The sequence below is a fragment of the Sinohyriopsis cumingii genome, chromosome 4, assembly GCF_028554795.1.
Source record: "Sinohyriopsis cumingii isolate HCF-2022 chromosome 4, ASM2855479v2, whole genome shotgun sequence".
In the NCBI taxonomy this organism is placed as follows: domain Eukaryota; kingdom Metazoa; phylum Mollusca; class Bivalvia; order Unionida; family Unionidae; genus Sinohyriopsis; species Sinohyriopsis cumingii.
This window is the reverse complement of record NC_142964.1, coordinates 83,709,924-83,726,327: the sequence shown is the minus strand read 5'-3', so window position 1 is coordinate 83,726,327 and position 16,404 is coordinate 83,709,924. Positions and strand designations below refer to the sequence as shown.

Sequence of the window (16,404 nt, the reverse complement as noted above, 5' to 3'; positions counted from 1 at the left end):
GGGCCTGTTCACAAGGGGGACCACTGTACAATAATTAACAAAACAATTCTGAATTTAAAAACTGATATTGTCTACTAAGTTGTAACATTCTGTATTCCCTTAGATAAAATGAATCAGTCTGGGGAAAAACTCATTAAGCTTCTCAACAAAAACAGGGATGTGTCAAAGACAACATCATCCTTTTTAAATTTCAAGGAGTTTTTAAGGCAACCTGTCAAATTCAATGATTTTTCAAGCTTTTATGAACTGTGTCTTGTACTTCAAGCATTTGGATGTCATTAAGTAACTAAAATGACTAGAATAACAAAACCAATAGGAACTAACTTTAAAAACCGATACAATTAATGATTTTCTAGATGGATATGTAAAATTCAAGCTGATTTTTGATGGATTATGAGAGGCAATGCTGATTGATTTTGACCCCCTCCCCCAAAGTTTAAACTGGTAAGGTGCTGTCCATTTAGTATGTAAGCAAAAAATCAGTAATTTTCTACCCCCATCCCATCTTGTTACATGGTGTACTTTTTCTAACCCCTCTTCCCATTGTGTAGGTATGCTGTTGCTTAGCATCCCCACATCTAATTTAAAAACAAAAGACATCAAGGATACAAAATATACACCAAACTTAGTAATTTTATTCATCAATTTACAGTTTCATATCTGATGTCCCATACACTGTCAGCTTGTTGGCATTTTGAATTAAACAGGAGTTTCTTTAGTAGCATGGTCACCATCTTTGCACGGGCAAGTCTATGCTTTCAAGCAACAGATGTGATCATTCATTGTATTTCATAATCTCAATAATTCCATGAATTTTATAAGTTAAATTTCTTTGAACAAATGTGTACAAGAGTTCGTCCATTTTATTTCTTAAAATTCTTGTAGAAATATTAAAACTAGACATTGCAAATATTGGAAGCAGATGACAGAGTTTGACTGCAATGGACTGTTCAGGAAACCAGAAAATGAAAGTGAGCAGTCTGTATGTTTGTTTACATCTATTGCTTCCATCTGCTTTCAAATGCCAACAAGCTGACAGTGTTAGGAACCACTGGCAACAGTCTGTTGAACGAAATGACTAACCTTCATGATTTTACTTTTTAAAACCAGTGGGGAGGGGGTAAAAACAGGAAGGTGTGCAAATACTATAGGTTGTTTGTTGTTAACTAAGGCACAGAGTTTTACTCATAGTATCAATAATATAGTTTGTGTTATTATGTGTACGTACTACTTGGTCTTACTCTCCCACCTACACACACAAAGGCAAACTTCAACCCCCTCCTTCATGCATACATGCAAAATGGACAACCCCTAAACAACTGGTCTATACACCAGACAATGGCTACGGATCACTACCATCTCACCTCTGCGTGGGTTCAAGTCTTGGATTTGGCCAATGTGGGTATGTGAGAAAACTTGCCAGTAGCTTCTCGTGGGTCACTGGTTCTTCCCGGTGTTTTCCTGGGTTCTTCCTCCACCATTAATACTGGCTGCCATGCATAGCCTATCGTGTGCTGAAAAATGGCCTTAAAGCCCACAACAGCAGCACAAAACAGTGGCAAGGGAGACAACTGGTGAGAGTTTCTTCACTTTGTCTATATGGCATATAGACAGGAAAGACAAAGTTACTGAAACTTCTAGGAAGGGTTGGAATTTTTCTGAGGGAGCAGAGTTAATGGAATGGGACTTGTTTTGGCTCATTTTCATTCTTTTTTATCTTAATTTTATCTTACCTTTATCTTAATTTCGTTTTTTGGTGGGTGGGGAGGGATTATTTGTAAATTTTTTACAATTATTTGCTCAATGACTTTCATATTTTGGAATTTAGGTACCACATCAATGGCATCTATCATTACTAGCTAATATTATCAGAAATACTATTTAACTTTATGTTTAAGATAAAACATTTTTTTAAAAATATTATCACTGAAAATAGAAATTTAAGTGCAGCTTTCTAGTACTTTGATAATATGAGTTGTACTGTTATGAGGTACTGAGAAATGTCAAAGTCTAGTAAACTGATAAGGTAATTTAGCTAACTATGAGTTAAATTTGTTATGTATTGGAAGTGTAAGATTTTAAGGAGGGAGGGAGCTTGTGAAATTGTAAATCATTCTGTATAACAAAATAGACTTTTCTAGACTTTGCACTGTAAGCATGGTGTTTATATAATGTTGATTGTACCTGTTTTACTATAAACATAAAAGGTTCTAAAGGCATACTTAACATGTGGCTGCACAGCCTCCTGCACAGAATCAAAGTCATCAAAGTGTTAGAAGATATAAACCTATATATTTACCAAGTTTTACAGAGACTGGATGAGAAATATGTTCACATGTATGGAGAGGTAACAATCTCAGCCAATCAGATACAATATATCTCATTAAGATGCATGACCCTTGTTCATAACTGCACTCATCTAATTACCTAATGATTTAAGCCTGTTTACCAAATTTAATCAAAACTGGATCAGGAATAGTCTATAAAATGTTAATAAGTTCTGCCAATCACATGCAAGATCACTTCATTAGTATGCATGAATCCCATCATATGTGAATTTGATCATATAAACCTATATTTAAAGTTTGATCAAAATGAGATGAAAAATATGGCATCCTGAGTGGTATGAAGCACAGCCAGTCATATGCAAAATCACCTCATTAATATGTGTGGATCTCACTCATTACTGAAATCATCTAATATATTAATTATATTAGTATACATTCCAAGTCTAATGAAAATCAAATATAATATTTGGCCTTCTCAGTGGTAACACACTCAGCCAATCAGATGCCAAATTATGTCATTAGTGTGCATGGATTTCACTTACCAATCTCATCTGAAATCTGAATGATATAAGCCTTTATCCAGAGTTTGGTCAAAACTGGATCAGAAATATGGCCTCCATAGATGCAAGATCACCGTTTTTCTAGGCATGTATTTCACTCATCAAACTCATTTGAGATCTGAATGATATAAGCGTATATTCCAAGTCAGATCAAAATCAGCACAGAAATATGGCATCAAGTACTGGTAGCAAGACTAGCCAATCAGAAGATCACCTCATTAATATGAATTGGTCTCACTCATTATTTTTTGACATTTTAATGATACAAACCTGTATTCCAAATGTGACTGAAATGAGATCTGAAAATGGACTCATTATTTAATATTGCTGTATTTTATCAGTGTCTTTAATCCACTTAATACTTGGAAACGCTGTTGTATAATCACTAAACCTTTTAAAAAATGGCCACCTCTGATCAAAGATCACACTGTCCAACAATAAAAAAGCACATTTCTACCATTGTGTCATCTTTTTTTTAAAGGCCATCTTTTCATTGTGGAAGATGTGGCAAAATCTGAGGGGGACAACTAAAGTGCTTTGATCTGCTAAGGGGAGCAATCCTTATCAAGTGAACAGAAATCTCTTGCTGGGACTGATGCTCTACTGACTAAAAAGAATTTCCAGGAGTCTTGAAACCATCTGTAATATTTTTGAGAAATTCCATTGTGGCAAATTTGGAAAGAAATTTAACTTTGACTTAAGAAGTCAACAAGATACCTGTCTGATTGTCACCATTTTTATTTCAGACCAACTAGATATCATGAGAAAACTAAGTGACAACCCCATGTCGCTATGACTGTCCATTCATATGAAGTAGCTACAACAAGATTTTCAAAACGGCCACCAAAGCAGCATACTGACTGTCAGATAAGGCACCCTTTTCATTTATGACCATCTCAACATCACAAGAAATCATGAATTTAAAAGCTCCATGTTTCTACAGCCATCCATTTAGCAGATGTAGCCACAATAAGATTTTCAAGATTGATACCTTGGATCTATTTGTATATTAGATCAGCATCATTTTCATTTATGACCAAACAGATGTGATAAGAAGTCTTCTGGGGGAAATCATCATGTAGTTATGGCCATCTGTTTTGAATTAGTAGCAATAACAAGATTTGGTGTCTATGCTGGAGGTCAGATCAGCACATTTTCATTTCGTACTAAATAGACATTATAAGTCTTAGTTGATATGACAACCCATTCGGGAAAAACAGTGACAATAAGATTTCCAAAATGGCTAAAGTGACAGCTTTATTGAATGTCAGATAGCAAGTGTGAAGGGTACCATTTTCATTTAGGACAAACTAGACATCGTAAGTATTTTTAGCAAAAACCCCATGTCCACATGACCATCCACTGAGGAGGAGTAGTAATAACAAGATGGCTGCCACTGCAACCATATTGGATGTAAGATCACAACCATTTTCATTCAAGATAATTTAGACATCACAAGAAGTTACTTTCAGTGAAAACAATATGTCGATATGACAATCCATTCAGTGATGTAGCAATAACAAGATTCTAAAGATGGCTACCATTGCAGCCATACTGGATATTTCATCAGCATCAAAACACCATAAGAGGTCAGTTTCTGAAAACCCAATATTGATATGTCTTTCTGCTGAGGAATAGAAGTTACAAGATTTTCAAGATGGTTGCCATAGTGGCCATATTGAATGTTCAAGGGTAACCATTTTCATTTAAGACCAACTAACATTGAGATAAATGTGTGTGTAAAGTGTTATAGAAATTCTTCCTGTTGTTTAAGAGAATTAGTGATATTAATCTTGTGCTAACAGATGACAGACAACAGACAGATGAAATGGCATAGTAAAAGCTATTCTTGTCAGTAGTAATAAAACCAATCACCAGGACTCCACAGGAGAGTGTCTTTTCTTGTTTACAACCAATAGTCCTAAAACCAAATACCAGGACTCCACAGAAAAGCATCTTCTCTTGTCTATAACCAGTAGTCCTAAAACCGAATGCCAGTGTTCCACATAAGAGTATCTTGTCTTGTCTATAACCAGTAGATCTAAAATAAAAAAAACCATGGCTTCACAGAAGAGTGTCTCATCTTGTCTATAACCAGTAGATCTAAAATCAAATACATGGCTTCACAGAAGAGTGTCTCATCTTGTCTATAACCAGTAGATCTAAAATCAAATACATGGCTTCACAGAAGAGTGTCTCATCTTGTCTATAACCAGTAGATCTAAAATCAAATACCATGGCTTCTGAGAAGCTTCAGAGAAGAGTTCCTATGACAACCAACTTAAGCTGTAAGTTCCATGAATATTAATGTTGAATCTGCCATAAAAATAACTGCTGGCAGCATCGTAACAGAAAAGTGATACTTAAGCCTTACTTTGTGCTGATAAAGGCATCATAAAATCTGCATGGAGTTTGTCTTTGCTTTCCAATAGTGTATATATATTTAAATGGAGATGATGAAATTTGTAACAATATAATGGTAAAGAAAATCTTACACAGTTAAATCTTGTAATGGGGAAAATATTTGTGAGAAAAAAAATTATTTAAAAAACTAGTGACTAATCCAATAAAATACTGCATAATGTATTATCCTGAATACCAGACTCTGAGAAGAGTCTTCAGAATCATAGTATAATAACCAGTAAGAAATTTTAAAAGTACTAGACATTTAGTAATATCTTTAGATAATGTCACACAGTAAACTTTGATTCATTAAAATTTTCTGATATTAAAAATGTTATGATTTGTATCTGTGATTTGTCATTCAGTAAGGATCTCCACTCCATCTGTTGTGATGAGGACTGTATCTGTGATTTGTCATTCAGTAAGGATCTCCACTCCATCTGTTGTGATGAGGACTGTATCAGTGATTTGTCGTTCAGTAAGGATCTCCACTCCATCTGTTGTGATGAGGACTGTATCAGTGATTTGTCATTAGTAAGGATCTCCACTCCATCTGTTGTGATGAGGACTGTATCAGTGATTTGTCATTAGTAAGGATCTCCACTCCATCTGTTGTGTTGAGGACTGTATCAGTGATTTGTCATTAGTAAGGATCTCCACTCCATCTGTTGTGATGAGGACTGTATCAGTGATTTGTCATTCAGTAAGGATCTCCACTCCATCTGCTGTGATGAGGACTGTATGTTCAAACTGTGCTGACCGACTGTCATCAACTGACACTGCTGTCCATCCATCGGACAAAACAGTGATCTCATAGGATCCCTCTGACAGTATTGGTTCTAGAAGACAAAGGGATAAGCATCTCTGTATATATGAGAAACATGTCTACGAATCCAACAAGTAAATTTCAACTCCACACAGTCATATTTCTTTAAAATCAAAATACTGGAGTACAAGAATCTTAAAATTAAGCCAAATCCTGACAGCTTCAGTAGAAAGTTCTGAGGTGTAAGAACTAAATAAGTGAAGCAAGAATTATTGTACATGTTTATCTAGTAAAAACCTGATCTGAGTTAACTCTTCTATGTCATGGATTGATTTTACTATATAAATGCACTGGAATGAAAAACTCAGTTAAACCGGACCAGCAGCCAGTGTTTAGGCAAAATAATGTATATGCTTGTTTATAAGTCAAGGCAAATTGCAAACAACAAAGATCCACATTATGTGCCTTTGTTTGTATTATTGATTACTCATAACAAACGACGTAGACCCAGATTTGCCAGTCCATTATGTAATGGTAGATCTGGGTCTCTGCAGTTGGACTCAACTTACATGTATATATGCTATGTTTCAACACTGCTATGGATGTTTTGCAAAACCAGATATAAACACTAAAGACTTGGATATATGTACCATGATCACTAAGTAAAGTCCACATGTGGAATACAAATTGTTCTGATTAATATGTACAAAATATTGAGGGGAAGGTTAAGACTGGTTACCATTTCCTTAAATGTAGAGCTGTATGCTACAGGCTGCATAGCAGATTTTAGTGCATGTCACAAACAACTGTCTTAATGATGACACAGTCACCTAGTCCTAGTTTCATTTAATCACTCTTACCTGCCACTAAGGGATCTAAACCAAACACAAGTCTAGTCAAGGCTTGTGATACTGAATGCTACCATTATATGGCACTGGGTTCTTTTCTCTTTCTTTTATTTCTTCTGTCCATCAAATCAACCATTTATGCTATAAAGTCCATCAGCACTATTTGTGCAATACATGTAAAAATATTTATAATGTACTTCATAGGTGGTAGAAAATTCTGATGCTGATGTGGGCACTGTGTCCCCTTATATGTATGCACTGAGTTAGTGACACAGTCTGACAATATGTAGTTTGAGGGGGATGGTAAAACTATGCAATATTTACCTGCTATTAATTCATTGCTTATCTTTTGTATCACTAATCACCAGTCAAAAGACATTATTCCCTCCTCCAATAAGTAAAATGGTAGTCTAGAATAAAAGACACAACATATGATCAAACTATCCAATGGAGAAGATTCCAAACTTCCAATACATGAACCCAGTTTGATGTTTTAGTCCATATCCAACACTCAGAATATTATGCATCTTTGACCTGGATGGAGCCTGAAGGTCATCAGAGCAGTGACAGTATAATTCTGACTTGGATAGAGAATGAAGGACATTTGAGCAAGGACAGCATCTTTATGACTTGTATAGAGACTGAAGGGCATCAAAACAGGGACAGAATCTTTCTGACTAGGATGGAGACTGAAGGACATCAGAGCAGGGACAGCATCCTTCTGACTTGGATGGGGACTGAAGGACATCAGAGCAGGGACAGCATCCTTCTGACTTGGATAGAGACTGAAGGGTATTAGAGCAGGGGCAGCATTTTTCTGACTTGTATGGAGACTGAAGGACATCAGAACAGGGACAGCATCCTCCTACTTGTATGGAGACTGAAGGACATCAGAGCAGGGACAGCATCCTTCTGACCTGGATGGAGACTGAAGGACATCAGAGCATGGACAGCATCCTTCTGTCTTGGATGGGGACTAAAGGACACCAGAGCAGGGAAAGCATCTTTTTGATTTGGATGGAGACTGAAGGGCATCAGAACAGGGTCAGGATCTTTCTGCCATGGATGGAGACTGAAGGAAATCAGAACTGGGGATTAAAGAAAAAATGGTGCAAAAGTAGCAGTACCACATAACTAATATTAGTTTGTACTCCCCCAAAACTATATTTTATTAGCAGTAATAAATTACCAGCTATTACTGCATTGCTGAATTTGTAAGCTGTTGAAGGTGATGGCCAAGGTTAGCTGTCAAGCAATCTAACCACTGATGTCAGCAGGATAGCTTGAGAACTTGAGAACTTGTTGGGCTGATATTTCTAAACTCAAAGTACAAATACTACAAGCTCTGGTCCACTACTGATCAAAGATAAAATGACTTGAAATTGATGCAAGAATACCAGAATTTGACTTTCATAATATTATCCATTGGAATGATTAAAACAGGAACAAGAAGCAGCAATAACCCTTACATTATTGACTTCGATTTTCATTAGATCTCTCTCTTTATGGTAAGCTAAAGTGCTCATTAATAGTTCAAACAATCCACTTTGGGATGGTGGCTCTCAAAATATAAAAAGTACCATTTAAAGGGAGAAAAAAATGTTTCTTTCCCTTTTGATTTAAATAAACAGAACTGTAAAACTCAGTAAAGGAGTCTATGTTGATTGTTGGCAGCACAGACTGGAGATTTTAATAGGAACAGGAATTAACGAAGGTAGCCAACTTTTGGCCTGAAATTCCAGTTGGCAAAGAAGAAAAACCAAATCATAGTTACCATTGAATAGTAAATAAATGATAAAGCATGATTTTCACACCTTTGCAAAGAGGATTAAAAAATTTAAAGATGAGGTTCTTCATAGAAGCTTCACTCAAATATTCATAAGGAGGTTTAGATAGTAACCAAAGAAACACAAGAAGTTTGGCATCAACGAGCAAGAGACTGGTATCTGGATCTCAAAGTACCTTATCAGTTCTGAAAAATGGGAATTCAACCCTTTGGCAGCTCCCACAGAGAACTTAAGAATGTTAGAGAAGGCTGCCCTATAACCTTTAATGGTGGATAGTGAACAATCTTCTTTTTGAAGAGACAAAGAAGAAAAGCAGGCAACTGAAGTTAAAGGGGTGCATACAAGATCAATTTATTTCCTACTGCAACAAAAATAGAAAATTCCCCACTTGGCCTCATAAACCTTGGAGGCTGATTGCATTGAACTCTTGAGAGATGCATTTTGCATCCTTTGTTTGATAATTTGACCTGGTGGATAGATCATTTGAGATGAATCATATGTAAAGGCTGAGGATTTGAGGAGTGATGTGCATGAGGCACCATCTGTTCGATGATAGCAGACCCATATTCTGTGTACTTCCCTGGGACAGTCACACAACAGGTCTTAGAGACAGTTGAATCCTGATCACTAAGGCCACATGGGAGTGACCAGGAAGAGCCCTGAATTGGAGGTCTGGATTCTATGAAGAATCTGTATGATTACTCCAAAAAGTGGAAGGGCACTAACATCCCACCTCAGACTGAATGTGTCCACCACCCATAACCTCTGTTCTGGAGAGGCAAAATGAGTGAGTTTGTTGTTCAGTTTCAGCAGCAGAGAAGGTGAACAGACTACTTGCTGGAAGGTCCATTTTTGAAAAATAAAGGGTCAATAACGTCAAACCGAAGCCTCTAACTAAAACCGAGAGTTTCTCTAATTGGGTTAGGTTTTATTTTGTTACTTTATCTTTGTCGTTCATGTTTTTCAAAATTTTGTTTACCCACCATGACACTTATTTGTGGTTGCAACTTCTCTGCAGCTACAAATGTGAGTAACTGAATCATTATTATATACCATAATGGAATTTTATACTAGTACATTAGCTCGAGAAAGATTAGAAGCAATTAGAAGATATCTTCCTGTTCGTGATGCTCGCAAACAAGAACTGCAAGAACAACAAGAAGCACAAGCTGAACATGCAGAAGGTACAGAACAATTTTTTAATCCTGTTACAAAGGTTACTGAAAGAGTTGTAGACATTACTGAAGGTCTTCTTCCAACATTAAAACAAACTGCTGAGCAAACTGAAAGGATAGCAAGAAGAACCAAACAGACAAAAAGAATTTTAAGAGATCTTCCAGCCAGAATATCTGCCACTCTATCTCCACCAACTCCTCAGCTTGGTGAAGAAGAAATACTTGAAGGCGCTGTTGGTGGAGAACCAGAACCAAAATCAGAAAAAGAAAAGAAAGAAAAAGTTGAATCAATTAATAAATTTACTGAAGAAGCTATCAAGACAATAAGAAAACAGCAAACAGCAGCAGATTTAGCTTCATTTGCTCCTGTGAGCTATAGTTATAGAGAAAGATATTTAAAACCTGAATATGCTAATAAGCCAGTGTCAAAAGAAACTTGGTACAACTGGATATTTTGAAGAAAAAAAAGGAGGTAAGAAGCAAGGTAGGTCAGGTGATTTTGATCATATTGCATATATTAATGAAATAAATAAATATTTAGCGATAGGGCAACATCTTAAAAGTCAACCTAAACCAAAAAGCTGAAGCTGCTCTTAAAGATAAATTGACGATTAAAGGTTTTAATGCTATGTTGAATGCAAGAGAAGAACAAGTTTATGATATTGCTGCAAATTATGATAAATCTTGGACAAAAGATGATTGGGTTAAAGATGTATATCTCATCTTTACTAAGCAAAGTTCTCTCAAAACTGATAATCCTGATTTCAAAAATTTTAAGAAGATGTAAGAAAAAGAGAACAAATTCAACATAAACAAAAACTTATAACCAAAGCTGAAATAAAAAGTAAATTTACGCTTGAGGCTTTAGACAATTTAAAATATAATTTCTCTCATGAAAAATGAATAGATCTTGCAGTAAATTATGATGAAAGAGATAAATATTTAAAACATGAATATGTTGATCTTTCTCAGTAAATGATTGAATTAACAGTCTAGTTTTTATCTGAACTGGTTCTAGACCTGATAATGGTGAAGATGCTCAAATATATTTTAATGAGGTTAAAAATGATATAAGAGAAAGAAAAGAACAATTGCAATGAGAAGAAGAATTGCTTAATTACTTAAAGAGATGCAAAACTCTGGTCCAAAAACCGGAAGTGAATTAGGAATTTGTCCTGATGGAGTTCTTGCCAATATAAATTCTGATCAGAGGAAAACGTTGAGGAAATATTTCTCCCGAAATTATTAATGAAATATCTGATATTTGCTGAAGATTATTTACGGGATCATAATGTTTATCATTCTCTCATTAATGAAATCGTTGATGATTATTACAGCGACTGAAAACAATTAATTAATCAACTTGTAATATAAAAAATGCTCAACATGGATCTGCAATAGTTGGGTAGTAAATTCGCGATTACCAACATACAAAGTGATTTATGGAGATGGACTTGGTGATGTTGTTCAAAGTTTATTTAAGAGAACAGCTCCAAAAGCAATACCGATTGCAAAACAATTAGCAATGAAAGCTATTGATGCTATTCGCGATAAAGGTATCAGTGCTATTGGTAATCTTGCTGGTAAAGCATTTTCACAATCAAAGAAAGATTAGTGTGATTAGTACAAGAAAACCACAACCAGTAAAATTACCCAGCACTGACATTATGCCTGCGAATATCAGTAAAATAATAAATCAAGCTGCAAATAAAAAATTAACCGAGTTGGCTAATATGCCCCAGTCAGAAAAAGATAAAACTATAATGGCAAGTTTAATAGCTGGAAGTGGTCTTCATGTTAGATGATAATAATTATAATAAAATGTTCAAGCATATATCCGAACCAGCATTTGATAAGGATGCACCAGTTCTTAAAGATTAATCTATACACAATTATCAGTATTATTCTTTTGACGTACATGTACCAAATCAGTGTGGTTGAATCGAAGTAGAAGGTAGATTTTTGAAGCAGATGATACAGCATATAGACTTTTAGATTGGCCTGGTTTTGTTAACAATGGTGTTATGGCATTATTTAACAGTGCTATATATGTGATTGATGGAAAAAATATTGAACTGTGTCTAGAAAATGTTGATATTCCTATGATGATATTGGGTTTGGCAAGATAGAGCACTGATTACTCGAGGTCAGCTGGTCCGTCAATGATGTTTGCAAAGGATATAACTGATCACCCCAAGAGTAGCAACGTGAGACTAAATGCAGCTTGGGACACAGTTACATCAGTGAACGAAAATTTTAACTTTGGATTTGCCGCATGAAGATCAATGTTAAATGGAGAAGAAAATTTTTCATGTGTGATTTCACTATCACATAACTTTGGATTCTGTACTTGTAAGAAAAGCTACTGACAATGATGCAATCTGGTGACCCAACGAAGTTGGTGCTGGTAAAGTAATACTAACAAAACTGTCACTGTGGATGCCAGTAATGACTCCATTGCTTGCTGAAGAAGAAAATCTACTTGCTTATATGAATTCAGGTGGTAAATCATTGTTATCATGGTTGAAAATGACTACAGATAGTGTTCAAAGTAATGCGGCTGGTTTATTTACATGGCAAATAGCAATACAGCAAGGAGTTTCTGCACCAAAACATATATTTATTGCATTTCAGGGAAAATGCTAGAATAGATTCAAAGAAATGAAGTCCAATGATATTTGACACAATTGGAGTTTCTGAAGTTGCTCTAAGGATAAATGGACATCAAGAACCTTCTGAAGAAGGTCTGTGAAATTTTGATGAGAATCATGTTGCATGTGCTTATCATCAGCTGATGACATTTATGGGGCATGATCAAAATGTTGACACTAGTTTGCAGTTATCTCAGTGGGATTTCACAACATTATATCCAATCTTATACTTTATGTTGGAACATTTAGATTTATTCAGGCAATCTGTCATTGATATACATTTTTGAGCCCGTGAAGCTTGACTGCCTGCTGGTGTTTACAGAGCAATCACTGTTATTCTCTCAGACAAAACAGTGCTACTTGAAGCTATTGGTGGATGAATGAGAGTTATTGATGCTCCAGTAGAAAACATGTAATTAAATCGCTTATGATATTTATAATGTCATATCATTATGTTAGTGTCAGTCTGACTCCTGGTCAGATTAAAAAGCTTCAACCAAATTCAGCACAGATCTGGAATGAAAATATCACTAAAAAAAGATCAGATCACAGATGGTCAAAATAAAATCATTGTCAGTACATCAACTCAGGCATTTCAATGATGCCAAACAATTAAAAAAAATGGCATTAAACTCAGGTTATCTGTGAGTGCCATTAAAGACTCAATTAAAACAGGCAGTATATTTCCACTTCTTGCAGATATACGAGTATTAATAGCCACTGCAGTCCCAGCTGTTGCAAAAGCAGCTGCACTTGGTGCTGTTGGAACTGCTGCTGGGATGGCATTAAAGAAAGCAACAGGACAAGGATTTAAAAAAAAGAGGAAAAGGCCTAAGACTTCCAGGAACACTTCGTTAATTCTTCCTATGTCAAATTTTGATTTACTTGATGCTGCTAAAAAAAATTAAACATCCAAAATTTTAGAGGTGTTTTTATGCATGATCAACTACCATAACAACCAAACAATATTGAAACCGGTATTAAACTTGAAAAATGTTCTGGTCCTGGTACTCATTGGGTGGCATACGCAATTGATCCATGTTGAATTATTCATTTTGATTTGTATGGGTTGGCTCCACCAAAAGAATTTATAAATTAAGTAAACACAATAAAAACTCCAATTTGGTATTCAACATTACCAAAGCAAACAATAACCAACCTGCCAATATGTGGCCATTAAGTCATTTCTGTACTCGACGCTGTGTTATCATCAACATTACCACCACATAAAGTATAATGGTAGATATTTATGGAAGAGCTTCCTCTAAACAAAAACAAAAAAACAGATGGAATAACTCATGAAAATATAAGTAAACAGATTAGTGATGAAATATCTGAATTATTAAATCTCGCAAATTTTGATCCAAATGAAGTGGTTGTATTTCAGGATAAGCAAGGAAAATTACAAACAAGTAATCTTTCATTGAAAGATATTATTGTTAAAATTAATGGAGTAACTGAAAATAGCATAGCTGTGTTTGATAATAATGGAAAAATTAAACCCGGTGTTATTATGTCAATGATATTAGATAATATTCGTGGTCAAGTACAAAATCTGGTGATACAATGACTGGTTGTCTCAATATGTCTAATATACAAATTACTGATCTTGCAGAACCTGACTCAGGCATGATGCTGTGATGAAAAAATACATCTTTCCAATAATGAAATCGTTAGTTTCAGTTAATAATGAAATAACCTCATTTAGAACTGATTATTCTAGTAAAGTACAATTGTTTATGAGTTTTCATAGAAACATAAATGGATCCCTAACTGCATTTTTTGGAAGTCCACCAGCCATAGATATTAAACTCTGATATAAAAAAAATAACCAACAGTGTAGTATATACAGTAGCATCTGGACAAACATTATAGTCACTACTCAATAAATCCATTAAACATCGTGCTGAGGTTACTTGTATATACAGGCACTCAGTACTTGGCATTACAACATTTACAATATCTACCACAATTTCAAGTCATTATCCACTGATGTCAGGTGGATTTCCTGGATTTATGTTATTAATGTTGAAGCAAAATGATGAGGAAACATTTACTGTGAAACCTGAAGAAGAAAAAAAAACTCTGCTTGATTTACTGTTGGTATCTTGAATTAGTTGCCAAATTCCCACCTAATTAAAATACATGTATAATGAACATTCTGATCAACGTTCAACCTGCAGCGCAACAATACACATATAATCAAGCATGTGAATGGCAAACAAAACTAAAAAATATCGTTGACGAGTATACAGTAAAAGTAAAAAATATTGCAGACGTATAGTTGTTGTTCACATAGTTGTGTATTTGGCATCTGCTGTTATTGATGGAACCAGTGTATTATTGTCAACAAAAACACCATCGCTAACGATGGCACCAGCAGTTGTAACAATTTGTGTTTCAGCTGCAACAACAATTGCTGGCCTTCTTCATATTATTGCCAAAAAATATGCACATGCACAATGCAAAATTACATGATTATATAATAAAATTACACACAGTGATGCTAGCGTACTCCAAATTATTATCGTTAATATCATCAAGTCTTAGTGATGGAAAAATATGAGATTTTGAATTTACACAGATGATGGGAATTTACAAGGAAGTAATGACTGTGAGAGAATCCACACTTGATTTAAATAATAATAATAATAATAATAATAATAATAATAATAATAATAATATCAACGCCGAACGAATTACTCCAGCAAATCATAATTAATACTGCCCCATCAAAAACAAGAATGATATCAGTAAGCTCCAATAATCCTGAATTAGGCGTTAACTTTCCAACTGCAATTCCAGGGAAAGAAATAGCACTAGCACAATTACGAGTATATTACAGCTGGCCAAATATCAGATCAAAATGATTTGGTGGATTGCCAGCAAATAATTCGCTTGTATTTTCATATAAAAATAAAGATGATGGAACTCCTGATTGGCAAGTAGTCGAAATTCCCACATGTAATTAACAGATTGAACAAATCAATGATGAATTCCAGCACAGAATTAATAATAGGAAGTAAATAAAAAAATAGCTATTACTGTTCATGAACCAACATTATCAGCTGCGATAGAAATAAATTCACCAGATCATGTTGTAGATATTTATCAATCATCGATCCGATCAGTGTTAAGCTGGCCTGAAATTTCGCCTGTTTATCAAGGACCACCAGAACCAAAGTTAAATGAATTCCTTACAGTTGAAAAAAGTTATAACAACTCCAAAATATTACAAAGAAGAATCTCCACTACATCCTAATCTTTATGTTCTCTATTTTACTATTATGGTCAGATCGGTAGAAGGATTTTATACTGCTAATAAACAAACATTAAATTAATTAACTAATAAAATTAGAAATAAACACATAACTATGTCCACGACATTAGTAAATCTATTTAAAAATTATATTCTGGAGTATCCTAATGATGATCTAAAATAAAGAAAATCACTGAAACAATAAAACATTTATATCAAGTTCTATCAGACCTTGACTATATTAATAAAAAAAGTATTGAGCACATAATTAAGGCAGAGATTGCAATACCACAATATAACATAAATTACCAATGTTTGTAATACCAGGATTTGAAACCGACAGACTAAAAAGAAATGTCAGTAATATTATCAATGAAAATTTCCCCAAAATATTAGCTACATATTCTCAGACATAACAATAGTCATCATATTTCACCAGGAATCATTATATAACATCAACAGTTGCAGTTAATCTTGTATGTGATGAAACTGATGGCAGCTATCAAATCGATCTTGAAAAATCCAATCAGGCTCAGCAAGGACATATTCTGTATACATCTACACCACAAGTACCTCCTGGATATTTGATTGTACAACAACCCATTAATCCGGTTTATTTATGTTCTCATAATCAGTTATTATCAAGAAATCATTCCAAACTTACTGA

At 34.7% G+C, this 16,404-nt stretch overlaps 1 protein-coding gene across 2 annotated transcripts in view; it reads right to left on the bottom strand.

Moving 5' to 3' along the window:
- Nucleotides 1-613: 613 nt before the first annotated feature.
- LOC149801566 (methionine aminopeptidase 1D, mitochondrial-like) overlaps nucleotides 614-16,404 on the bottom strand; it is a 52,145-nt gene continuing 36,354 nt past the window's right edge. Inside the window, exons 7-8 of one of the 2 annotated variants that reach the window (XR_016420682.1) lie at nucleotides 7,190-7,937; nucleotides 5,957-6,090 (exon numbers count right to left, since the gene is read on the bottom strand). Coding sequence is in view for 1 of the 2 variants with exons in the window: in XM_089955787.1 (XP_089811913.1) it covers nucleotides 5,948-6,090 (143 nt within the window). In the remaining variant the exon portion in view is untranslated. Of the gene's footprint in view, nucleotides 6,091-7,189; nucleotides 7,938-16,404 lie in introns of both variants that reach the window. The other variant, XM_089955787.1, reaches the window with a different exon arrangement.